Here is a 27,686-nt window from a genome sequence, read left to right as displayed (position 1 = left end):
ATCTATCCCCTATTTTGTAGACACTATAACTTTTGTGCAAACCAATCAATATACGCTTATTGTGATATTATTATTATATATTTTTTTTTTTTTACCAAAAATATGTAGTAGAATACATATTGGCCTAAACTGCTGAATTAATTCGTTTTTTTTTTTTTTTTTTTACTTTTTCCTGAATATTTATTATAGTAAAAAAAAAATGTATTTTTTTAAATTGTCGGTTACATAGTTAGGTTGAAAAAAGACACAAGTCCATCCAGTTCAACCTTAAAAACAATAAATAATAAAATAAATATCATACAATCCAATATACCCCATTTTATACCCTCAGTTGATCCAGAGGAAGGAGAAAAACCCCAGCAAAGCATGATCCAATTTGCTACAGCAGGGGAAAAAATTCCTTCCTGATCCCCCGAGAGGCAATCGGATTTTCCCTGAAAATCTTTTTTTGTTTATAGCACAAAAAAAATTAAAACTACAGAGGTAAACAAATACCACCAAAAGAAAGTTCTATTGGAGGGGGGGGGGGGGGGGGAGGACATATTTCCTGTGGGTACAACGTCGCACGACCGTGCAATTGCAAGTTAAAGCGACGCAGTGCCATATCGCAAAAAATGGCCTGGTCAGACCGGCTCCTGTACATATACGTCGGCACTTTAAAGATGAATATCTCGGTAACAGCAGCAGCTGCTGCCACAACCGAGGTATCCATCTTTTCAGTGGGCAGTCCTGTGTACTATAATGGTGGTCTCTGCGGCGGATTCAACGCGAGATCATGGCTATCGGCGGCGGGAGAGGGGGCCCTCCTCCCCTTACCGGAGCTGTCGGCAGCAGCGGAGGCGATCGGGTCTTATCCATGGCTGGGAATGGAGACAAGTGAGGGGAAGATGGGCCCCCACCCGTCTCCATACCATAGCAGGGCGGAAGCGACGTCAAAACGTCACTTCTGCCCATACGTCTTGAAGACACTTTTTTTGTTGTCATTTTTTCAAATGACAAAACCTCTTCCCCTTTGCCCCCTTTTTTTTTTTTTTTTTTTTTTTTTAAATATTGCATTTAAGTCCAGATATGAGATCTGAGGTCTTTTTGACCCCAGATCTCATATTTTAGAGGACCTGTCATGCTTTTTTCTATTACAAGAGATGTTTACATTCCTTGTAGAAGGAATAAAAGTGACCCAATTTTTTTTTTTTTTTTTTTAATAAAAAAAACAATTTTAAAATCAATAAAGTAAAATAAATATGAACATTTTTTTAAAAGCGTCCTGTCCCATTGAGCTCACATGCAGAAGCGAACGCATACGTGAGTAGCGCCCGCATATGAAAATGGTGTTCAAACCACACATGTGAAGTATCGCCGCGATCGGTAGAGCGAGAGCAATAATTCTAGCCCTAGACCCCCTCTAACTGAAAAATGCAACCCATAGAATTTTTTTAAACGTCGCCTATGGAGATTTTTAAGGGTAAAAGTTTGACGCCATTCCACGAACCGGCGCAATTTTGAAGCATGACATGTTGAGTATCAATTTACTCGGTGTAACATTATCTTTCACAATATAAACAAAAACTGGGCTAACTTTACTGCTGTCTTATTTTTTTTAATTCAAAAAATTTTATTTTTTTCCAAAAAAAAGGGCGTTAGTAAGACTGCTGTGCAAATACGGTGTGACAAAAAGTATTGCAATGACCGCCATTTTATTCTCTAGGGTGTTAGAACCCCCAAACATTATACATGTTTTTTCTAAGTAATTTTTTAGCAAAAAAAATTGTTTTTAACTTGTAAACACTGAGTCTGAAAAACAGGCCCGGTCCTTAAGTGGTTAAAGAAATAAAAATGTTGCTGGTAATTTTCAAACGGTTGAGTGTAGTTCCTCTTCATATTGATGTTTCGACGTCCCCCTACACACCAGCTGCAATTTCAAGTCATGCTCATGGTACATCTACCATCCATCAGCTGCTGGCACAGGAAAGGGACAGAACAGGGATGAATGGGTACAGCAGCTCTAATAGTGTCATGTTTCATGTGTTTTGGGGGAAGATGTGAAGGAACCAATGATCAGGCATGTCAGGAAGCAGGACGAAGGCGAATGTAGGATAAGGAAAAAAAAAAAGGCGCGTTGTTTGGGGTTAGACTAGTGACACCATAAAAGATATATAGGAGTATGCAGTAACCAATCGTGTTCATCCTCTATTCTTCTGAACTGTAGTTGCAGAATGAAAGCCAGTTCTGATTGGCTGTAAGAGATAATGATACTTTACTAACAGTGGCCAGTAAAAATTATGGGGGGTGATTTACTAAAACTGGAGAGTGCAAAATCTGGTGCAGCTCTCCATAGAAACCAGTCAGCTTCCAGGTTTTATTGTCAAAGCCTAACTGAACAAGGTGAAGTTAGAAGATGATTGGCTACCATGCACAGATTTTGCAAACTCCAGTTTTAGTAAATCGACCCCACAGCATCCCTAACCCATGTCTAGGTTCATACCTATAGGGTTGTCTTTTTTTTTTTTTTTTTTCCATTTTTTTTTTACTGCATTGAAGATGGTTTGCTATGGTCCATCTATGCGTTTTTCAGCGGATGCGTTTTTGGAAAGGGACGGGGACCTTTTTTCCTGCAACAGTTTGCGTTTTGCGTGTAATAGAATTCAATTGACCCACACCTAAATACATTTTTACACTTGTTTTGTCTTTTACTCACTTTTTACATTTTACCACCGGCTAGGGTTGTGGGGAAAAGGCCCTTGTCCCCATCAACATGGGGACAAGGCGCTTTGGGGGCCCAAAGCACCCCCCCCCCCCCCAATGTTGAGGGTATGTGGCCTGGTATGGTTCAGGATGTGGCACTTTCTCCCTTTCCTGACCTGCCGGGCTGCATATTTGGATAAGGGTCTGATATGGATTGGGGGGGGGGGTCTCAAGCCTTTTTTTTTTTTTCCCCCGGTAACTCCTGTTTTTACATTCAGCTGTCAGCAAGGAAGCCCATTGACAACTGCTGACCCATTTGTTGCGAAGGATGCAACGGCCGCATGAAAAACATGTTCAAAAACGCAAAACTTGCCTGAAAACTGCATAGATGTGAACCTAGGGTCATTTATGTAGATATAGCATCCTCCTAGTATAGATTAGGCTGCTAGGTCAAATTTAGTTTTAACTCCTCTGTAATCCGTGGAGTAGGGGTTGATTAATTGGGGCTGCTGCTCTGCTACTCCCTTCTGTCTTCTAGCGATATCTAGAACATAGTGGGAGGGAGGACAGACTGCAGCCTGAATATTTAGGGACTTTAGCCAATCTCTGGAAAAGTGTGCCCAGAAGGTGGGGAAGAATCCATAAATAGTCTTGTGCAGTAGGAGCAGCCTGCAATATGTAGGTGTAACCTGCTATGGCAACTACTGTTGAGGGGCCTTGTCCTCCTGGGCAGAAGGAGGGGAAGGATGCCAGCCTAAAGACACCGAGGTCCCAGCTAGGCTTAGCTGGGGGGCCTATTGCAAAGCGCCCCAAGAACCCATAGGGTCAAGAGAGCGCTCATGGAAAAAAGCCAGTGGGAAGCTGTGGGAGAGAGCCCAAGTTGTCCACGAGGCAGTGTGAGTCTATATCTTTATATTATACTTTTCAAACAATTGAAAAAAATGACAAAACAAGCAAATGCACACCACAAAAGAAATAAAAACACAAATGCCACTCTAAAAACAAACAAACAAACAAAAAAACTACCCCAAAAAACCATACCCTTTAAATAAATTTAAAAAAAAAATTAAATTTTGCCAAAACAACTCCATTAATATCTATATTTTTTACATTTTTTTTCAACAGAAGGAAATGGGGGGAGGAAAAAACCTATAAACAAATTGATGCAATACATCTACAACATATATAAAAATCCTAAATAAGATTAGGAAAACCCAATATACACACAAAAATTAAAAAAAAAAAACCTGAATAAAAGAAAAAAAAAGGAAATCAAATCAGTTTCAACAGAATAATTCATAACTATCTCTTTTTTTTTTTTATATATATCTATCTACAATTTACATTTTTTTTAAATGAAATTGGGAAAAACAGCAGAAAAAGTAAAAAAAAAAAAAAGAAGAAAAAAACTAAAAAAAGATACTGCACACAAATCATCAAATACACAAAAAACAGCAAATATGTAGTATCATTAGGAATCTGACTGATGTGACTTTGGAAATAAACCGTTAAATCTACAGATGTCACATGACACCGGAAAACACAAGACAGCCAATGTCACTGAATGATGCATCGATGAACCTCGGAAAGACGAATGAGGGTTGTTTATCCTAAATCTGCGCTTTGTATCTTCTGGATGATAGACGTATCTTCTCTGTGTTGTAGATTATTATCACTGAAAAAGACACAACAAAGTCTATCCCTCGCAGTCAACAAGGCGTTGTTCTACAGGCTCTTCTTATGTTAAATTGTATTGTCTTTGTGAAATTAAATGCATCCTTTTTCTTTTTTACATTACTATTTTAGTCTTCTATCTATCTATCTATCTATCTATCTATCTATCTATCTATCTATCTATCTTTGTCGTATCTCATCTATGTCCAAGAAACCACAATACCCTCTCACGATTCATCAGGTCAGAACTTTAGGAATGGTGAATGCTGTTCTCTGATTGGTCTTGATGGATTCTGCGTACAATAAAGTAAGACTCTTTGTTGTGTCCTCCTTGTCTATGTGATTTATATGATATTGTTTCAGTGTTCTATACGTTGTGGGTGGAAGTCATCTAGAGTTGTCTGGGTGTGTACTGTATAGGACAGTATGATGAGCTGTGGGGTTTGGCAGTGGGAGGTGTCCGGATAAAACTCTAATGTGTCTTCTCTCCTCTACAGACACAGCAAGGACCCTCATCAGATCATGGAGTGATAGGGCGGCCGGGATCAGTCACGGTGAGTCCTCTGTGTATACTTCTCATAGAGACTTTACCTGACTTTACTTTACCTCTCCCTATGGACTCGCTGTAGATCTGCATATACTTCATCCTGCTGACTCCCCATAGACTTTTATATATTTCATCCCGCTGACTCCCCATACACCTGTATATACTTCATCCCACTGACTCCCAATAGACCTCCGATAAAAGACAGGAGATCCTTTACCTAACTTTTCTTTACCTCGTCCTATGGTCTCCCCATAGACCTTTATATACTTCATCCCACTAACTCCCCATAGACCTGTATATACTTCATCCCACTGATTCCCCATAGACCTGTATATACTTCATCCCACTGACTCCCCATAGACCTGTATATACTTCATCCCACTGACTCCCCATAGACCTGTATATACTTCATCCCACTGACTCCCCATAGACCTGTACATTAGGGTTGCCACCTCACCCCTTTAAACCCAAACACATATTAATTACACAGGTTCTGTGGCTGATTAAGGTGGTAATTAAACTAAATTTGTGCCTTATCTGCATTAAATTAGCCTCTGAACACGTGTAATTCATATGTGTTCGGGATTAAAGGGATGAGGTGGCAACTCTACTGTACATACTTCATCTCACTGACTCCCAATAGACCTCTGATAAAAGTCAGGAGATCCTTTACCTAACTTTTCTTTACCTCGTCCTATGGTCTCCCCATAGACCTGTATATACTTCATCCCACTGACTTCCCATAGACCTCCGATAAAAATCAGCAGATTCTTTACCTAACTTTTCTTTACCTCGTCCTATGGTCTCCCCATAGACCTGTATGTACTTCATCCCACTGACTTCCCATAGACCTCCGATAAAAATCAGGAGATCCTTTACCTAACTTTTCTTTACCTCGTCCTATGGTCTCCCCATAGACCTGTATGTACTTCATCCCACTGACTTCCCATAGACCTCCGATAAAAATCAGGAGATTCTTTACCTAACTTTTCTTTACCTCGTTCTATGGTCTCCCCATAGACTTGTACATACTTCATCCCACTGACTCCCCATAGACCTGTACATTAGGGTTACCACCTCATCCCCTTTAAACGCAAACACCCATTAATTACACAGGTTCTGTGGATGATTAAGGTGGTAATTAAACTCACTTGGTGCCTTATCGGCATTAAATTAGCCTCAGAACCCGTGTAATTCATATGTGTTCGGGAATAAAGGGATGAGGTGGCAACCCTACTGTATATACTTCATCCCACTGACTCCCCATAAACCTCTGATAAACGTCAGCAGATCCTTTACCTGACTTTCCTTTACCTCATCCTCAGTCTCCCCATAGACCTGTGTATACAGTGCCTTGAAAAAGTATTCACACCCCTTGAGATTTTCCACAATTTGTTATGTTGCAACCAAAAACGAAAATGTATTTTATTGGGATTTTATGTGATAGACCAACACAAAGTGGCACATAATTGTGAATTGGAAGGAAAATGATAAATGGGTTTCAAAATTATTTTACAAATAAATATGTGAAAAGTGTGGGGGGTACATTTGTATGGCGCCCCCCTGAGTCAATACTTTGTAGAACCCCCTTTCACTGCAATTACAGTTGCAAGTCTTTTTGGGGATGTCTCTACCAGCTTTGCACATCTAGAGAGGGACATTTTTGCCCATTCTTCTTTGCAAAATATCTCAAGCTCTGTCAGATTGGATGGAGAGCGTCTGTGAACAGCAATTTTCAAGTCTTGCCACAGATTCTCAATTGGATTTAGGTCTGGACTTTGACTGGGCCATTCTAACACATGAATATGCTTTGATCTAAACCATTCCATTGTAGCTCTGGCTGTATGTTTAGGGTCGTTGTCCTGCTGGAAGGTGAACTTCCACCCCAGTCTCAAGTCTTTTCCAGACTCTAACAGATTTTCTTCTAAGATTGCCCTGTATTTGGCTCCATCCATCTTCCCATCAACTCTGACCAGCTTCCCTGTCACTGCTGAAGAAAAGCATCCCCACAACATGATGCTGCCACCACCATGTTTCACAGTGGGGATGGTGTGTTCAGGGTGATGTGCAGTGTTAGTTTCCCGCCACACATAGTGTTTTGCTTTTAGGCCAAAAAGTTCAATTTTGGTCTCATCTGACCAGAGCACCTTCTTCCACATGTTTGCTGTGTCCTCCACATGGCTTCTCACAAACTGCAAACAGGACTTTTTATGGCTTTCTTTCTTTAAAAATTGTCCAGATTTGGATGTATTAAAAGGCAGCAGATGATTCTGTTTACCAGCAGCTGCAGATAATGAACTACTACTTTTGGGTGGTGCAGGTCTTGATTGTTGGATTAAAACCCCTCCAGGGTACCTTTTTGGAAGGTGAACCTGTGCCCCAGTGTTTTATGTCTGAAATCAGTTCCTCTACTTTGGCCCTGTGATTGGCCCCATCCACCTTGACCTCAATCCTCAGCTGTTTCTTGCTCCAGATAAAGCACCCTCCACATTATGCTTCAAAGTTAGGATGGAGTTTTTAGCTAGCTTTCCACTGCACACCTCATTTTGTGCTTCGTTAGTTTTCGGTATCATCAAACCACAGAAACCTTTTCTGTTGGGTTGATTCACTAAGAGCTCCTTCACACGGAAGGAGCCCGTTTATGGAGCCCGCTCTGCTCAGTGGGGGATCGCTCCGTCGATCCCCGCTGAGCAGGCAGATGACAGGTTCGTCTCTGCACACTGTGCAGCGATGGACCTGTCAGAGCGCCGCTCTCCCCTATGGGGGATCGGATGACGATGGGCCGTAGAGTCTGCAGACGGATGGAAAAGTAGGTTTTTCCTCCGTCACACTTTTGCGGATCGGAGCGGGTCGGATGTCAGCGTACATGTCACCGCTGACATCGGACGCTCCATAGACCTCCATGGAGCGTCCGTCCAGGTCTGCCTAAAAAACTGACAGGCGGACCTGAACGGATCGGCCGTGTTAAAGAGGCCTAAAACTGGAGAATGCAAAATCTAGTGCAGCTGTGCATGGTAGCCAATCATCTTCTAGCTTCAGCTTGTTCAGTTAAGCTTTGATTGGTTTCTTTGCAGAGCTGCACCAGATTTTGCACTCTCCAGTTTTATTAAATTAACCCGTTGCAACCTTTTGGTTGCTTCTGTAACTATTGCCCACCTTACCAAGTTTTTAGCAGATGACCTACTGCAATTAGAGTTGCTAAAGTTGGATATTAAAGCGGCGTTCCACCCAAAAAGGGAACTTCTGCTTTTTGGAAGCCTCCCTCACATTTTGGCACCTTTCAGGGGGGAGCAGATACCTGTCTAATACAGGCATTTTGCTCCCACTTCCGGGCATAAATAGCCGAGCCACCCGCGGGTATCTACGCCACTACTGGCGCCTTCTCCGTCCCCCCCCCCGCTGTCTTCTTGGAGACACACAGGTCCCAGAAGACAGCAGGGACCAGTGGGATTGCGCAGCGCTAGTCGCACATGCGCAGTAGGGAACCAGGTAGTGAAGCCCGCAAGGCTTATCGATGATGGCGGCGCCTCCACCCGAGAGCCGAGGGACGGGTCGGCTGCGGCTGAGGACATCACGGGCGCCCTGGACAGGTAAGTGTCCTTATTTTAAAAGTCAGCAGCTTTCCTGATGGTGACAACACCGCTTCCTGTCTGTATAATGTGTGTGTTTAACTGCTTGCCGACCAGGGCACGACGATGTACGTCGGCACAATGGCACGGCTGCGCAAATGGGCGTACCTGTACTTCCCCTTTCAGACGCAGCATTGTGGCCGCGCACGTGCCTACCGCATACTCCGTGAGCATGCCCGCAGGTCCCCCGGACTCGATGTCAGCCGGGGGCCAGCGATCGTGACACGGAGCGGCAGAACGGGGAGATGCCTATGTAAACAAGGCATTTCCCCGTTCTGTCTAGCAACATGACAGAGATCACTGCTCCCTGTCATTGGAAGCAGTGATCGCTGTCATGTTGTAGTGAGCCCATCCCCCCTACAGTTAGAATCACTCCCTAGGACACACTTAACCCCTTGATCGCCCCCTAGTGTTTAACCTCTTCCCTGCCAGTGTCATTTACACAGTAATCAGTGCATTTTTATAGCACTGGTCCCAAAATAGTGTCAAAAGTGTGCAATGTGTTCGCCGCAATGTTGCAGTCACGATAAAAATTGCAGATCGCTGCCATTACTAATAAAAAAAAAATTATAAAAAAAATGCCATAAATCTATCCCCTATTTTGTAGACGCTAAAACTTTTGCGCAAACCAATCAATATACGTTTATTGCAATTTTTTTTTTTTTTTACCAAAAATATGTAGAAGACTACATATCGGCCTAAACTGAGAAAGAAATTAGTTTTTTTTATATATTTTTTGGGGATATTTATTATAGCAAAAAGTAAAAAAATATTGCTTTTTTTTTTTTCTCAAAATTGTCGCTCTTTTTTTGTTTATAGCGCAAAAAATAAAAACCGCAGAGGTGATCAAATACCACCAAAAGAAAGCTCTATTTGTGGGGAAAAAAGGACGCCAATTTTTTTTTAGGATGCAACGTCGCATGACCGCGCAATTGTCAGTTAAAGCGACGTAGTGCCGTATCGCAAAAAAGTGCTCTGGTCAGGAAGGGGGTAAAATCTCCCAGGGGTGAATGGGTTAAGCAGCCTCTCGTCGTCTCCATTGGGAGCCTGTGTGGCAGGGTGACAACGCAGGAACACCATTGGGAGACAGGAATGGGGCGTTGTCACCCTATGACAGGACGTGCCTGAACAGGGACATCCGGCACACCCTGTACACACGCCTATGACAGGGACCTTAATGGCAGGATCACCAGAGATTCTTTTAATGAAAGCAGCAGATATAAAAACGATTGACATCTGAAATGACAATAACGTGTTATAGGGGGAAATTCTAGTCGCCTGACTCCCGCGCTTCCATACTTTGTATCACTGACCTGCAAAAAGCATTCAGGACTTTCCTAATCTGATTATTGGATCAGAAAGCATTGAAGCAAGGTAAGAGCCAGGCAAGTAGTATTTTTTAGGAAGAATGCAAAAATGGCAGCCCCCCCCCCCCCTATTTTCCCCGTGGTGGGACTACAAGTCCCAGCATAGGATGGATCCTTGTGTTACAGCACAGCTGGAGAGCTGCGGGCAGTTTGGGACGTTATCGGTGTGACACAGATCGTGATCACAAGTGCGGAATAACGCTCACAGATTATGGGTCACCTGATCTGTGGGCTGTGCCCCGCCCCCACACCTGCACGCTATCACAGATGCGTTGAGATTCCAGGATAAAATTGTGATCTGTAGACACATCATCTCCCATACAGGATTTAAAGGGTCAGCTCCTTTCTTGACAATAGCATGGCAGCCATTGCTGATCCCGTAACTTCATTACTTTCTGTGTCGCTGCCCTGGAACAAGCATGCGGCCAGCGAAGTCTAAACCTTTTCTGCACATAGTAGCCATGGACTTTGAAGCATTGAAGCTGCAGGATCGGCATGACAGCCAGGCAACATGCATTTTCAGATGGAAAGATCAGCATTGACCTGCTAGTTTCCTTTCAATTTGATTTTGATCTGAACTCCGCCCGGCAATGAATTTAGTTTAGAATGGAGCATTCGTTCCAGCTCCCCCTCGTTTTGGAAAGATTTTCTCCTGTTGTATCTCTGGGACAGGAAATGACAGGAATCTTCTCGATGGATTACTGACAGCAAATCAAAGACCTGATAGGTGGCTGACTGGTCTCATTTTCTTAGTTGTCCCTAGAACAGGTGTCCCCACTGAAAAAATTCCCTCTAATCCTGTTTTGGTGACCACTGTAAAATTTTAGATTTAGCAGGCCATATCAAGTTAGTAGGGGGGCCCAGGCACAGCAGGGTCTGACTGTGGGCACTTTCATGGGGGAAGGCGGGACCTGTTCTGTGGGTAGGGGGGTTTGGGGTCCTGTCAGGTAGGAGGGAGGTTGGGGGGCCCTGTTAGGTAGGGTGGAGGTTTGAGAGACCTGTCTGGTGGGGTAGAATTAGGGGACCCTGTTAGGTATGGGGGCTCTGTCAGGTGGAGATGGGTTGGTTGGATGGTTTGGGGCACTGTCAGGCAGAAGGGGGGTTGGGGGAGCCCTGTAATGTTGGGGGGGGGGCTCTTTAGGTAGTAGGGAGGTTGGGGGCTCTGTCAGGTGGGAAGGAGGTTGGGGGGAGCCCTGTCAGGTAGGAGGCAGGTTGGGGGGGGCCCTGTCAAGTAGGAAGAAAGTTGGGGAGGGCTCTCTCAGATAGAAGGGTGGTTGGAGGGGCCTCGTTAGGTAGTAAGGAGGTTGGGGGGCCCTGTCAGGTAGGAGGGCAGTTGGGGGGGCCCTGTCAATTAGGAGGGAAGTTGGGGGGGCTCTGTTAGGACGAAGGTTGAAAGGGCTCTGACAGGGAGGGAGGTTTGTGGGCTCTCTAATGTAGAAGGGAGGTTGGGGGGCCCTGTCAAGTAGGAGGGTGGTTGGAGGGGCCTAGTTAGGTAGGCGGGAGGTTGGGGGGGGAGGGGCTATCAGATAGAATGGAGGTTGGGCGGCTCTGTCTGGTAGGAGGGAGGTTTGGGGGGGCCTGTCAGGTAGGTAGAAGGGAGGTTGGGGGGCCCGTCAGGGGGCTCTGTCAGGAAGGAGGTCTGGGGGGCTCTGTCAGGTCGGAGGGTGTTTGAGAAGGGCTCTGTCAGGTAGGAGGGAGGTTGGGGGGCCTGTCAGGCAGGAGGGAGGTTGGGGGACCCGTCAGGTACCCTGTTTCCCCGAAAATAAGACCTAGCGTGATTGTTGGTGATGGCTGTAATATAAGCCCTACCCCCCAAATAAGCCCTAGTTAAAGTCCTTGTAGGTCTTATTTTCAGGGTAGGGCTTATTTTTGGGGAAACAGGGTAGGGCTTATTTGGGGGGTAGGGCTTATATTGCAGCCATCACTGACAATCACGCTAGGTCTTATTTTCGGGGAAACCGGGTAGGTTGGGGTGCTCTGTCAGGAAGGAGGTTTGGGGGGCTCTATCAGGTAGGGGGGTGGTTGGGAAGGGCTCTGTCAGGCAGGAGGGAGGTTGGGGGCTCTGTCAAGTAAGAGGGAGGTTGGAGAGGCTCTATCAGGTAGGAGGGAGGTTGGGAAGGCTCTGTCAGGTAGATGGGAGGTTGGGGAGGCTCTGTCAGGTAGGTGGGAGGTTGGGGAGGGCTCTGTCAGGTAGGTGGGAGGTTGGGGAGGCTCTGTCAGGTAGGTGGGAGGTTGGGGAGGCTCTGTCAGGTAGGTGGGAGGTTGGGGAGGGCTCTGTCAGGTAGGTGGGAGGTTGGGGAGGGCTCTGTCAGGTAGGTGGGAGGTTGGGGAGGGCTCTGTCAGGTAGGTGGGAGGTTGGGGAGGGCTCTGTCAGGTAGGTGGGAGGTTGGGGAGGGCTCTGTCAGGTGGGTGGGAGGTTGGGTAGGTGGGAGGTTGGGGAGGGCTCTGTCAGGTAGGTGGGAGGTTGGGTAGGTGGGAGGTTGGGGAGGGCTCTGTCAGGTAAGAGGGAGGTTGGGGAGGCTCTGTCAGGTAGGTGGGAGGTTGGGGAGGCTCTGTCAGGTAGGAGGGAGGTTGGGGAGGCTCTATCGGGTAGGAGGGAGGTTGGAGGGGCCCTGTCAGGTAGGAGGGTGGTTGAGGGGGGCCTTCCCAGGTGAGGCAGAGTTGAGGGGACCTTGTTAGGTATAGGGGGGCTTTCTCAGGTAGACTCTATTGGGCCCTGTCAGGTGGGTTGGGGGTTTGGGGCCCTTTCAGGTAGCAGGGAGGTTGGCGGGGGGGGGGGGGACTTCCCAAGTGGGGTAGAGTTGGGGGGGGGGGCTTTTAGTTAGGAGGGGGGGTTGAGGGGACCCTGTTAGATATGGGGGGTCTTGCCAGGTAGAAAAAAAGTTGGTGGAGCCCTGTCATACAGCCTAACTGACAAGGCCCCCCATACCTAACAATTTAGTTTAGATTGGTAACAGTGATGAAGATGACAGTCATGTCATGTAAAGTAGTGGAGGTGAGGTCTCCTGCCCGTGTGACGTGGGGTGTCTGCTCCTCACCTGTCTCATTCCATGTCTTCTCACAGATCACTCACCATGCAGCTGCCGTTCCCCGCTCTGCTCCTGTGCGCTCTGATCATCATCCAGGCTGTCAGCAGTCACCAGACCCCAGGTAAGACAGATGATCCCCCCTCCAGGGCTGGAACTTCCCCGTCACAATGTGTATGCTCACCTCTATAGGGGGGGGGGGGGGACAGAACTTTCTAAAACAATGTAATTAAAGGGGAACTCTGGGCACACAAATTTTCATTTTAAATACATTTCCTTTATAGCCACAAAGGATAGAAATTCTCCAAATGCCTTTACAAACCCAGATATCACCTTGTAAAAGTAGCAGTGACATCATCACTGGCCTGTGCAGAGAGCAGAACTGTGGGAGGGGCACAGGAGGCTCCACCCACCACAGGAAACTATGGGGGGGGGGAGAAAAGGGGGGGGGGCTTTAAAATTAAAATGTCCCTGGAGTTATCTAATTATGATACAAGCTGTGTTGTAATTTTACACTATTAAAAGGAATTTGTATTATCAGCGAGAAAATATTGCTATTAGGTTTTAAAAGAAAATCCGGGAGTGTCTTCTGTGTGCAAATATTTACACAATGACATTATTGTTCTATTCATCAGTGTATTCCCGGTGAGTTTTTATTGCAGGTTTTTATGTTGTTTTTACACGTTTATATTTTATACCATGTAGATATTTGCAGCTTAGCCACTAGAGGGCGCTCCCAGTGGCTCAGTGCAATTACTGGTTGGATAGCATGCCGTCCAGTAGTTTTGCTGTCGATGGAGACTACAAGTGGCCGTTTCAACACACCTTATGCTCAGTTATCGCCATCAGGAAACCTGCTCTGAGAAAGGTCATGCAGCCATCTGCATGTATATGGGAAGTAGCTCCAAAGAGACCTCAGGAGATGAGCAATGTAACAATGAAAAAAGGGGGAAAACAGTATTTCTATTAAGAAAAATGGCAATTGGTTAGGACACACAGGGCTTTAGCAAACTCAGATTATGGTGTACGTCTACTTTAAGTAACCTTAGATGTGACTTTCATATTGTTATTATTATATTAGGTGAATATTTGTAGGTTCTCTCTGTAGTGACTGTGTATCAGACCAATGGAATGATCCCTCTTGTTGAGTGACGGCTGAATTAACCTATAGGCAGTCATAGAGAGAAAGAGGGGTGGGGGTGGGGATATCTCCTCCGATGATTTGTTCCAACTTCCGATCCTTGCTGGAGGTTTGATCCCTTCCCATAGCGCCCAACTGTCCCTGATTTCAAGGGACTGTCCCTGATTTCAAGGGACTGTCCCTGATTTCAAGGGACTGTCCCTGATTTCGAGCAATGTCCCTCTGTCCCTCATTCCTCCTCATTTCTCCCTCATTTTGGTCTGATCTATATAGTTGTATATAAAATGCAATTTTTATCTATCAAAAAGTGTTTTCCAGCGCTAAACCTTTCATCTGATTTCTAAATTGCTGCATTTGTAAATTCCAAAAGCCAATATAAAGGAATAATAATGGTAAAAAAAAAGCACTTGTGGGTTCAACCAATCTTGTTTTTTTTTTTCCTGTACAATTCTCCTTTAAGGGGGTGTGGAAAGGGGTGTGTCCTATGCCTGCATACTTTTGTGGATAGGTGTCCCTCATTCCCATCTCAGAAAGTTGGGAGGTATGCCTTCCCACGCACAGGGTTAGGCCCACCTACATTCCGTTTAGAGCTACCAACCACTGTGTGTTACAGGAGCCTACAGATGGGACTGGATTAGGTAGGGCTTCTAGGCAGATATAAAGGAGTTTTGTATATAATCTAACTATACATATAGCTGCAAACTAACAAGAACAGCTTTTGATGCAATTTTAACCTTCAATCCAGAGATTTCCCTGCATTACTTTTTTCTGCCACTAGATGTCCTCAGTCTGATGGACATCATCTTCCAATCCTCCACCTCTAAATCCAGGTCTTCCTGGATTCACCCCAGCCAGTGAAAGGAGAAGCAGCACAGTGATAAGCTCATCTCCCTGTTACTCTGCTCTTTTCTCCTATCAGCATGCCCGTTGGTGCATGAGCACTGGACACAACTGATTGCTGCTATACTCTCCTTCAATCCAGAGCCCCCCCACCCCCACCCGCCTCCAATGCAGCATTTAATTTCTGCCACTAGATGTCCAGCATCTTCCAATCCACTGCCTCTAAATCCAGTTCTTTCTGGACCCACCCCAGTGAAAGGAGAAGCAGTACAGTGATGAGCTCTTCTCCCTGTTACTCTGCTCTTTTCTACTATCGACATGCTCCTTGTCGGTGCGTGAGCACTGAACACAACCGGCTGCTGCAATAATTACTCGCCTTCAATCCAGATCCCTCTGTGTTTCCCTTTTCCATCGTAGCCTTTTCTTTTCTGACATTAGAGGTCCCACATTTTCTGGGTTTAATATTGGACAGCATCATAGACCCCATTGTTTTCTTAGGTCATTGACCTGTCTCAACCTATGACTGGCCAGTGAAAAGAGAAGCAGCACAGTGATGAGCTTATTACCCTGTTACTCTGCTCCTTTTCTCCTATCAGCATGCCCTTTGTTGGTGCATGAGCACTGGACACAACTGATTGCTGCAATACTCACCTTCAGTCTAGAGCTCCCCCCCCCCTTTTTTTTCCAAAGCAGCATTTATTTTCTGCCTTTGTTGGTACATGAGCACTGCGCATGAACAGTATCATAGACCTCATCTTAGCCTAGGCTGTCATTGACCTGTCCCAACCTGTGACTGGACAGTGAAAGAAGAAGCAGCACAGTGATGAGCTCATCTCCCATTTACTCTGCTCTTTTATCCTATCAGCATGCCCTTTGTTGGTGCATGAGCAGTGGACACAACTGATTGCTGCAATACTCACCTTCAGTCTAGAGCCTCTCCCCAACCCACCCCCCCTTTTTTTTTTCCAATGCAGCATTTATTTTCTGCCTTTGTTGGCTCATGAGCACTGCGCACAACTGATTGCTGCAATACTCCCCTTCAGATCAGAGCCTTTCCCTGACCCCTTTTCAGCATAGCTTTTCTTTTTTGCTACTAGATGTCCCACATTTTCCAGGTTTAATGATGGACAGCATCGTAGACCCCATATTTTCTTAGCCTAGGCCAGTGATGGCGAACCTTGGCACCCCAGATGTTTTGGAACTACATTTCCCGTGATGCTCAACTACACTGCAGAATGCATGAGCACCATGGGAAATGTAGTTCCAAAACATCTGGGGTGCCAACGTTCGCCATTACTGGCCTAGGCTGTCATTGACCTGCCCCACCATGTGACTGGACAGTGAAAGGAGAAGCAGCAGATGGCTGAGCTCATCTCTCTGTTCTCAACTCCTATCAGCATGTCCCTTGTTAGCACATGCAGCACAACTGATTGGCTCCTTGTGCTGCTTCTCCCTCTCCCAGTCTGAGCTCCGCTGTACAAGGACTGCAGGCGGCTGATGCCGGGTCACATTTAGGTACTGACACTGCTTGCATTTAAAATAATTACAGAGCTGCATTCATTTGTGTCAAGTTTAAAACTTGGGTGTCCAAATCTGCAACTACTTTCCCTTTGGGCCCCCTTGGGAAACGCATATTTTTGGGGTCCTAATAAGACTTGTAGCCTCAAAACGGGTCAACGCCTTCATCATAGGACGCAGCCGTGTTTACAGCAATGAGGTTTGTTGCCGTCTTTTCTATATTTAGCACCACTCTGGATGCCTGTGTTTACTTCCGGCCCCTTTCAAAAAGTCTCTGTGCCGCAATTGGACTCCCCCCTCTTTCCTTCCTCCTACCCTTCTTTTCGGTGGGCATTCTTGTGCCGAGTCTCCAGCAACAGGGAGCCGTGTGTGAAGAAGGGCCAGCAGGACCTGTGAATGTCATGCTGTGTCTGACCTCCGAGATGGGCTGAGCGCCCAGCTGTGACACCGCGTGTGCCCGTTGGTGTCTTCCTATGAATCACTTTATTGTTATCTGAGGACATTACTGTCCTTGTTCATCCTTCGAGTGGATATCCATCTTCACAGTCAGCGGGCACAGGGCGGAAATCCCCTTGTTGAGGGATATGATTAACTCCTTGGTGCATTTCATTAAAAGCCTTGCTTTTCAAACTGATGAAAAATACAATTTCACAAGTAGAGATGACTTTAAGTGAAATCCACATGTCAAACTGCTCATTAGATCTGGAGTCATGAGCAGTTGAAGTTGTCGGCAAATCCCACCTTTTTCTTGTAAAAGTTCCACCTGGCCAGGCCCTCTCCAAAGACCTGAGCCTCCCTGTTGGTCAGTGAGGATGGCCAACCCCCCAAAAAACCAATAGAGAGATGGGCAATAGAGAGATGGGAAGAGGTTGACAAGGAAACTTGGGATTTTAACATAACTTCAGTTGCCTACATCTCTGGAACTTCTGATGGTTTTGACGCACAGTTATGTGGTTTTTTTTTTTCCATCATAGGCTAAGCTTGTTTTGCCCTTGACAAGTTTGATTTATTTATTATGTAAAACAGCCATTCTTCACCAGTGTTGAGTGGAACCCATGGGTTCCTCCAGAGGTTGCTAGAGGTTCCTTGAGAAATAATCAGTTTTCTGACTTTCAGAATAGTAACCACTGATACAAAGAAGTGGCCACTGCCCCCACCTATAACTGGTCTATTGCAGCAAGGAGCACTGGAAGGGCGACTCATTTCAAACAAAAACAAGGAGAACTTACCAACCAGCCAGCGACCAACCGAATTGACCTGTCTAACGATATGCGTTAAAAACAGGGGTTTAGTCTGCACACATTTGCAGATACATCCGTAAACTATAGGCCCCGTCAAGGCACCCTGTTTTCTGTAGTCCCTAACCCTGACTTCTGGGTCTCCACAAAGAGAGCACATGCATTTTTATGGATAAGTGAGTACAGGTGACCTGGAAGGAGCCCACCCCTCTTTAAAGGGAAGGGGGTACCACTGATGCCAATCATATTTTTACCTATCTGTAAGGGGGGAAATCTTCTCACTTGGCACCAGTGTAATGGAGCCCTTCTACCACAAACCACCAGTAGAAGGTGGCTCTTCTCCCAGTGATAACTGGTGTAAGGTGGTCCTCCTCTACTGGCAAGCAGTATAAGGGGGCACTTCTCCATAGAGCACCAGTATAAGAGGGCATTTCTTCCACTGACCACCAGTAGAAGATGCCTCTTCTCTCAGTGAAAGCCAATGTAAGAAGTTCTTTTTCTTTGGGAAGAGATGTAAGGGTGGCACTTCTTCATTGACCACCAGTGTAAGGGTTTACATCTCCTCCTGATCACGAGTACAAGGTGGCTCTTCTACCGGTAATAACCAATGTAAGTAGGTCCTTCTTCTCTTGCAAGCAATATAAAGGGGCACTTCTTCATGGAGCACCAGTATAAAGGGGCACCTCTCCTAATGACCAACAAAAGAAGGTGGCTCTTATCCCAGTGACAGCCAATGTAAAGAAGTCCTTCTCCACTGGCAAGAGATGTAAGAGGGGCACTTGTTCATGGACCACTAGTGTACTGGTGCACCTCTCCCCCTGACCAGCAGTAGAAGATGGCCTTTCACCCAGTGATGACCAATGTAAGGATGTCCTTCTCCGCTGGCAAAAGATGTAAAGAAGCGCTTCTTCATGGACCATCGGTAGAAGGTGTGTCTTCTTCCAGTGTACAGTTTTGCTCAAAAGTTTGCATCCCCTTGGAGAATTGGTAATATACAATATTTAAAGAAAACATGAGTGAGCAGGCAAACCCCCCCCCTTTTTTTTTTTTTGGTATGGGATTCATATTCTGTGACTGTAGGTCATAACAGAATGGCACAATCATAAAACAGAACATGGCAACAGGTAAACAAATTAAATGCCCCCTGTTAAAAAGTCTGCATCCCCTTAGTTCTTAAGTACTGTGTATTGCCCCCTTTAGCACCAATGACAGCGTGCAGTCTTTTGTAATAATTGTCTATGAAGCCCCGAATTCTTGCAGGTGGTATAGCTGCCCATTCGTCTTAGCAAAATGCCTCCAGGTCATGCAAAGTCTTTGGTCGTCTTGCATGAACCACACGTTTGAGATCTCCCCAGAGTGGCTCAATGATATTAAAGTTAGGAGACTGTGATGGCCACTCCAGAACCTTCACATTTTTCTGCTGTAACCACTGGAGGGGTCAACTTACCCTGTGCTTAGGGTCATTGTCACACTGGAAAGTCCGAGAGCGTCTTATGCACAGCTTTCAAGCAGAAGAATACGTATTATATACCAGTATTTTCTGATAACGTGCTGCATTCATCTTGCCATCAATTTTCACAAAATTCCCTGTGCCTTTAGAGCTCACACCCTCCCAAAACATAGTGAGCCACCACCATGCTTCACAGTGGGGATGGTATTCTTGTTGCTATAGGCCTTGTTGACTCCTCTCCAAACATAGCGCTTGTGGCTGTGACTATAAAGCACTATTCTGGTCTCAACACTCCAGATTACAGTCTGCCAGAAGCTGTGAGGCATGTCAAGGTGTTGTTGGGCATATTGTAGCCAGGCTTTTCTATAGCATAGGCTCAGTAAAGGTTTCTTTCTGGAAACTTGACCATGTAACTCATCGTATTGTGCTCCTTGAAACAACCACACCGTCTTTTTCCAGAGTAGTCTGTATTTCTCCTGAGGTTACCTGTGGGTTTTTCTTTGTATCCCGAACAATTCTTCTGGCAGTAGTGGCTGAAATCTTTCTTGCTCTACCTGATCTTGGCTTGGTATCAAGAGATCCCTGAATTTTCTACTTCTTTTTTTCACAGAAAAGAGTTTTTATTAACAAATCAGCATTACAATATATTCAACAGTCGACATTCAAGTATTTTGCAGTTATACTGTGAGTCTGAGATATCCATTTTCAGAATTTAACATCTTACAAGTCCATGATGTCATTTCCCTTACATTTCTTAACCGGTGAATTCCAAGCTTTTTCCCATGTAGTGCCCACCCTCAAGTTCAGTAGGGAATTTAATCACTTTCTCTCTGGGAGACCGTCAAGTACATAACAAGTTTGTTAAATTGAATTAAACCTTTACTTGGTAGGATTGGATGGCGCCCCGTGCAGAGGGGGGGGGGGGGTGAGTAACCCCCAACGAGCAGGAGGGAATCCAGCACTTGGTCCCCTACCTCCCCGGTCCCCATCCATGTGCATCCACCCAAGCTGACCAGACTTTGTTGAATTTGGCAGGGCATGGTCTACTCTCGTAAGTGAGTTTGTATAGGGGTAACACTGAATCCACTGCCTTTTTCCAGGAGTTAAGGGTAGAGGGTTCGGCCGACTTCCAGTGCAACATTATCTCCCTCCTAGCATAGAACAGCGAGAATGTCATTTTCTACTTCTTAATAGGTGATCAAACAGTACAGACGGGCATATTCAAGGCGTTGGATATCTTTTTATATCCTTTTCCAACTTTTATAATGTTCCATTACCCTGTTACGCAGGTCTTTTGACAGTTCTTTACTGCTCCCCATAGATCAGTATCTAGCCTGCTCAGTGCATCCACATGAGCGCTAACAAACACATTGACTATTTATATGCAGACACTAATTGTAATTTAAAAAGCCACAGATGTGGGAAACCTTTAATTGCCATTTTAACCCTGTGTGTGTCAACTTGTGTGTCTGTACCGAGACCAAACATTCCAGGGGATGGAGACTTTTTTATTATGATTCAAAAAAGGAGCCAAACAGCTATGTGATAATAAATGGCTTCATATGATCACTATCCTTAAATAAAAGATAGTTTTTTGGCATGATCAGTCATATTTTCAATATCAATGCCATAATTTCTCGATTTCTCCCAGGGCATGCAAACTTTTGAGCACAACTGTAAGCACGTCCTTCTCCGCTGGCAAAAGACTTAAGGGGCACTTCTTCATGGGCCACCAGTGTAAGGAGGAACCTCTCCCAATATTAGGTAGCTCTCATCTCAGTGACAGCCAATGTAAGGAGGTCCTTCTCCACAGAGATGTCTACTACGGAAGAGGTTACAAAAATTTTCTCGGATGCCCACCTAACCAATTGTCCCTTGGATCCTGTTCCCTCACAACTACTACGGTCACCCTCTTCTTCCCCTCTTCTTCTATCCTATGCTCCCTCACCCACATCTTCAATCTCTCCCTTTCTAGTGGCATTTTCCCCTCCCCTCTAAAACATGCACAGATCACTCCCATTCTTAAAAAGCCCTCACTGGACCCTACTGACCTGAACAACTTAAGACCCATCTCACTACTCCCATTCACCTCTAAACTTCTAGAACGCTTAGTCTACAACCGTCTTAGCTCCTACCTCAATGAAAATAACCTTCTTGACCCCTTACAGTCTGGCTTTCGCTCGCAGCACTCCACGGAAACTACCTTACTAAAACTCACTAATGATTTACTAACTGCTAAAACCAACAGCCAGTACTCCATACTCATACTACTTGACCTCTCTGCGGCCTTTGATACTGTTGACCACCCGCTCCTTCTCAATAAACTACATTCCCTTGGCCTCCGAGATTCTGCTCTATCCTGGTTCTCTGGCTATTTATCACAGCGCTCCTTCAGTGTCACCTACAACTCTGTCTCCTCCTCTCCATTGCCCCTTTCTGTGGGGGTCCCCCAAGGCTCGGTTCTTGGACCCCTTCTCTTCTCTATCTACACCTCCTCCCTTGGTCACCTAATAACTGCCCATGGCTTCCAATACCACTTATACGCTGATGACACCCAAATCTATCTGTCTACTCCTCACCTCACTCCTTCAGTCTCCTCTCGCATTACTAACTTACTAACTGACATATCGGCATGGATGTCGCACCACTTCCTTAAACTAAATCTCTCTAAAACTGAGCTATTAATATTCCCCCCCGCCCGTGCCCCCCTCCATGACTTTTCCATCAAAATCAACAATGCAACCATCAGTCCCTCCCCTCACGCCAGGGTACTAGGTGTAATCCTAGATTCTGACTTGTCATTTCAGCCTCAAATCCAATCGCTATCAAAAGTTTGTAGAATTCACCTCCGTAACATCTCTAAAATTCGCCCTTTTTTAACAAATGAAACCACCAAGCTCCTCATTCACTCCCTTGTTATCTCTCGCCTTGACTATTGCAACTCCCTTCTCATTGGCCTACCGCTCCATAGGCTATCCCCTCTTCAGTCTATCATGAATGCTGCTGCCAGACTTATCCACCTTACCAACCGCTCAGTGTCTGACAACCCTCTACTTCAATCCCTACACTGGCTCCCAATCACCCAGCGAATTAAATTCAAAATTCTAACCACAACATACAAAGCCATTCACAACTCTGCCCCAAGCTACATCACTAATCTTGTCTCCAAATATCACCCAAATCGACCTCTCCGCTCTTCTCAAGACCTCCTGCTTTCAAGCTCTCTCATCTCCTCCTCCCATGCTCGTCTCCAGGATTTCTCCAGAGCCTCTCCCATCCTCTGGAACTCGCTACCTCCATCTATCTGGCTATCCCCTACTCTTGCTACCTTCAGGCAATCCCTGAAAACTCATCGCTTCAGGAAAGCCTATCACGTCTCCAGCTAATCTCCTACCACTTCCACCAGCTCATTCCCCACAGTTACAACCTTTTGTACCACCTGCCCCAACCTATTAGATTGTAAGCTCTTCTGAGCAGGGCCCTCTTAATCCTATTGTATTGTATTGTATTGTATTATAACTGTATTGTCTCCCTTTTATATTGTAAAGCGCTGCGTAAACTGTTGGCGCTATATAAATCCTGAATAATAATAATAATAATAATAAGGAGGGAGCTTCTTCATGGACCACATTTCCCCCTGACCAGCAGTGGAAAATGGCCCTATTCCCAGTGACAACCAATGTAAGGATGTCCTTCTACACTGGCAAAAGATTTCAAGGGGCACGTCTTAATTTCTTCATTGGCCACCACTATAAAGAAGCATTTCTAATGCTCACCACCATTAGAAGGTGTCTCTTTTTCCTGTGACAACCAACGTAAGCAGGTCCTTATCCACTGGCAAAATATATAAAGGGGCACTTCTTCATGAACCACAAGTATAAGGGGACAACTCCAACATTCTCAAATGGAGATCAGCAATACCAACCTGAATAATTAGTTCAGTGCAGGTTTTTTCTTACCTAGTAGACTAACACCCAAGTGCTGGGTTTTCTTTAGAAAGTCCAGTAGGCTTTTCAAACGGACTGTCTTAAATGTACCCTGAAATAAATGTTTGTAAAAGAATAATTTTATACAAATCAAATTTAATGTAAAACATATGTGCATGCATTTGTAAATTTTCCAAAATAAATGTCATCAAAAAAATATAATAGAAAAAAAAAAAAAGCTTTTCACAACAGCCACTGGTGGGAAAAGGGGTTAATTTTGGCGGAATGGAATCTGCGGCTCTTTGAGGACAATGAATTCTGTTTGGGGAGATGGACAGAGGAAAGGACAGAGACTACGCTTCAGGCCAATAATTCATAATGGGAGCTGTGACTATTCATACTTAGATGGTGGCGGGGGAAGGGGGCACGGTCCCACATGAAATGTGAATTCTAAATTTCTGGCTGGGACCTCAAAAAAAGCCTCGAGTTGTAACAATGTCACTAGTGCCAAAGGGTGTAAAAAAATGGCGGCCACTGTTATGTAACTGGCTTCCCTAGACGTAGTAGACTGCCTTCTCAGAAATGTCCACGATGTTAAAGTTGTCGCAATTATGTCATTGATCTGACTGAACTTTGTTCTGGCTCTTTAAGGTGGAAATCGTGCACCTGAGCCTGGTGTGGCCCTGGGCACGGAAGGAATGGAGCCACTCTAGACTGGAGTGATGCTCAGACTGTTTTCCAGCCGTGTGCCGGGGGCAGTAGAGAGATGCGGATTATCTTTACTTTGTCTGAGGAGGTTTCTGCTCTGATGGAGCTGGAAGGATAAAATGAATGGACAGGAATGTCTTCTTACTCTTAATTTCTTTCTAAGCATTTTCTCAGCAACTCTCTCTTTGGAAAGTTCCTAATCCATCTCCTTTTACCTATCTTTCCCCATAAGCCTGCCGTCCTTCTCTCTCACTTTTGCTTTCTCTCCCCCATCCTCATCTCCTCTAGTCTATCTCTTCCATTCTCTGGGTGCCCCACACTCTCTTCTAAATTTTGGTTTACCCCTAGACTTTATCTTTCTCACTCTGGATTCCCCAAGGTCTCTCCCTCAGCCTGATCTCCCCCTTCCCTCTCCTGACCTCTATGCCCTTATCCTGATCTTCGCAGCCTCTTTCCTTAACCCGGTTTTCTCCCCCAGCCTATCTTTCCCTAACCTTGTTCTCCCCCAAGACTCTATTTACCTAACTCTGTTCCCCCACCCCCAGCCTTTCTCACCCTATCTATGTTCTCCTCTGTGGACTCTTTCCCTCACTATGTTCTCCCCTTGGACTCTGACCCTCATTATGGTCTTCTCACAAATTCTCTTCCTTAGTATGTTCTTCCCCTGGCCACTCCTCTCACTATGGTCTCCCCTCATGGACTCTCGCCCTCACTATTGTCTCCTCTTGGATTCTTTCCTTTACTATTTTCTCCTCCTGGACTCTCTTCCTTACTATGGTATCACCCCAGCCTCTCACTATGTTTTCTCCCCGGGACGCTCTCCTTCACTGTGTTCTTGTCCCAGTCTTTCCCTTACTACGGTCTCCCAGTTGACTGTCTCCCTCACTATGGTCTCCCCTCTGGCTCTCTCTCTCTTATTATGGCCTTCCCCAAATTCTTTCACCCACTTTAATCTCCCTCTGGACTCTCTCCCCCTCACTGTGGTCTCTCCTTGGATGCCTATTCTCACTATGGTCTTCCTCAAGACTTTCTCCCTCATTATGGTCTTCCCCCGAGCTCGCTCCCCCACTAGGATCTTCCCCTGGACTCTGTCCCCCCACTAGGATCTTCCCCTGCATTCTCTCCCCCACTAGGGTCTCCCCCTTGATTATCTCCCTCACTAGGGTCTCCCCTTGGACTCTCTCCCTCCCTATGGTCTCCTCCCCAGACTGTTTCCCTCACTATGGTCTCCCCCTGGTATCTCTCCTCCACTAATGTCTCTCCCCAGACTCTCTCTTCATCACCTTGGTCTCCTTTTAGCCTCTTGCACTCTAGTCCCCCCACCCAGCCTTTCTCACCCCCTCCAGTCTTCCTGGTTTCAGGTACAGCTGTCACTCCTATTTGTGTCTTTTTGCTCTGATGCTGTCGCAGCCTTTTATTCACAGCTCAGAGGATGGCAGCTGCGGTGAGGTCTCTGTGTGAGTGACTGAGCAGTGTGAGAGGCGCAGGAGACTGCACAGACTGTTCAAAGTTGCATGTCCTGGGAAAAGGTCCCTATTACCCTATAAGAACTCATAGGATCACCTATTCTTTATCTACCTGGAGCATTGTGGTAATTTCTTGTCATTAGCTGGGACAAACCAAACTGTTCCACTCAGGTTCATGCATCACACAAATTCATCAGTGTAATCGGGGTTGAGTTTGGGGTTAAGCATTAAACTCAGGGCTGAGCTAATGGTTAGCATTGGGGTCAGGGTTATATTAGAAGTTAAGCATTAGCATCAGTGTCCAGTTAGGTGTAAAGCATTAATCAAGGTTATATTGGGGTTTGGCATTTGGATTAGATTAGGGGTAAGTATTAAGGTTAGATTAAGGGTTAAGTATTAGGATCTGGGTTAGGTTAGTGGTTAAACATTAGGGTCAGGGGCAGTGGCGTTGCTAGGGGGTGGCTTTTGGGGCTATAGCCCCGAATCTGGGGACCATAGCCCCGAGTCTCTGCAGGGGTCCCAAGGGGAGGGGAGGTTCTCTGGGGACCCTGATGTAATTGGGGGGCTCTTTGGGGACCCTGATGCAAGCGGGAGGCTCTCTGGGGACTCTGATGTAAGGAGGAGGCCCTCTGAGGACCCTGATGTAAGTGGGGGACTCTCTGGGTATATATACACACACACACACACGTATATTACTGTATATACATGTGTATGCCCGCACACGCAAGTGTATGACTTTCTTTAGTACGCTGCTATGGGCTCTAGCCCCAGATCTTTTGTAGACCTAGCAACGCCCCTGGTCAGGGGTAGGATTAAAGTTAGGTATTAGTCAGGGTTAGGCTAAAACTTAAAGCGTTTGTTACCCCAACATTTCATATTCCTGATATGTGCCTGCTGTACCATGTAGTTGTATGAGAAGGTATCCTGATCTCTTTGTATTGCTTCTTTTATGTGAAATGCCTGGTGTTCCTGCCAGACCCTCTGCTTTCCTATTAAAAACTGACCACACTAAGCAGGAGAGCACACCATGGTCAGTTCTCTAGCTGTGCTGGGAACTCGGTGTGCTCTCCTCCAATGATCAGACTTGTCCTGACACCCCCCTACCCCTTGCACAGCCTGTCATTGGGAAGCTTAGTGTACTGCTGTTTCTCCTCCCCCAGCTCTTATGCAGCTGAGAACAGAAAGAGTGTGATCACTTATAAAAAAAATGGGAAAAAAAGGTATTTATAATGTTTTTTTATATCTATACAAAATGTTTTGGCTTTAATTTTTGGACTTAAACTGAATGGGTTGTTTAACAAGGTGATCGTTTATAATCACTTTAAGTAATAGAGCCAGGATTGGGTAAGGGGATAAGCATTAGGGTCTGAGTTAGACTAGGAGTTAAGTGTTAGGGTCTGGGACAGATTATCGGTTAAGCATTAGGGTAAGGAGTTAGGGTACAGGTAAAGCGTTAGGGTCAGGGTTAGATTACGAGTTAGGCATTAGGGTCATGGTTTGGTTAAAGGTTAAGTAATAGGGTCAGGGTTGAGATAGGGGGTAAGCATAGGGGTCTGAGTTAGATTAGGGGTTAAGCATTAGTCTGGTTTAGGGGTTAGGCATTAGGGTCAGGGCTGAGTTAGTGGTAAAGCATTAGGGTTAGGGCTATGTTCCAGCATTGGGGTTACGGGATAAGCATAAAGGTCGGGGTTAGGGGCTAAGCATTATGGTAAAGATTAGAGATTAAGCATTAAGATGGGGGGGGCATTATTTGGGTTAGATTAGGTGCACGTATTAAGGTCAGGGTCTGATGGTGTCAGGTTTAGGTCATGGGTTAACTATTATTGTCATGGTTGAGTTAGAGGTTAATTATTAGAGCCAGGGCTGAGTTAGGGGCTACATATTAGGGCTTGAGCCTAATTAGGGGTTAAGTATTGGGGTCTGGGTTAGGGTAAAGGCTAGGTATTAATGCCAGGGTTGAGACAGGGGATAAGCATTAGGGTCTGGGTTAGGGGCTAAACATTAGGGTCAAGACTGGGTTAGTGGTTAAGCATTGGGGTTGGGGTCATGTTAAAGGTTAAGCATTGTGGTTAGGTTTAACGTCAGAGTTAAGGATAAAGCATTAGGGTCAGGCTTATATAAGAGGTTCATTATCTAGGTTAGACTAGATGCAAGTATTGAGGTCTGGTGGGGTCAGGGTTAGGTTAGGGGTTAACCATTAGGGTCATGGTTGAGTTAGATGTTAAGTAATAGAGCCAGGGTTGAGTGGTTGAGTTAGGGCTAAGTATTAGGGCAGGGTTTCTCAACCAGGGTTTCTTGGGACTCTAGGGTTCCTCCAAAGGTTTCTAGGGGTTACTTGAGCAATAAGGAGTTTCTACTTCTTAGATAAGTTCCCACTGATACCATTGATCTTTTTCGCTATCTGTAAGTGGGGAATTCTTCCCAGTGACCACAAGTGTAAGGAACATTCTTCTCACTGACCATTACACTAACAT

The 27,686-nt window shown here is 45.4% G+C and overlaps 1 protein-coding gene across 2 annotated transcripts in view; it reads left to right on the top strand.

Annotated features, from left to right (window-relative positions):
• The first annotated feature begins 3,703 nt into the window (after positions 1–3,703).
• COL20A1 (collagen type XX alpha 1 chain) overlaps positions 3,704–27,686 on the top strand; it is a 146,963-nt gene continuing 122,980 nt past the window's right edge. Inside the window, exons 1-3 of one of the 2 annotated variants that reach the window (XM_073607447.1) lie at positions 3,704–4,663; positions 4,854–4,910; positions 12,964–13,049. In XM_073607447.1, the coding sequence (XP_073463548.1) occupies positions 12,974–13,049 (76 nt within the window). In that variant the 5' untranslated portion in view covers positions 3,704–4,663; positions 4,854–4,910; positions 12,964–12,973. The remainder of the gene's footprint in view (positions 4,664–4,853; positions 4,911–12,963; positions 13,050–27,686) is intronic. The other variant, XM_073607448.1, reaches the window with a different exon arrangement.

This window comes from Aquarana catesbeiana, linkage group LG12, assembly GCF_042186555.1.
Source record: "Aquarana catesbeiana isolate 2022-GZ linkage group LG12, ASM4218655v1, whole genome shotgun sequence".
NCBI lineage: Eukaryota > Metazoa > Chordata > Amphibia > Anura > Ranidae > Aquarana > Aquarana catesbeiana.
Note: the sequence above shows the minus strand (reverse complement) of the source record. Positions and strands in the feature narration are given on the sequence as shown.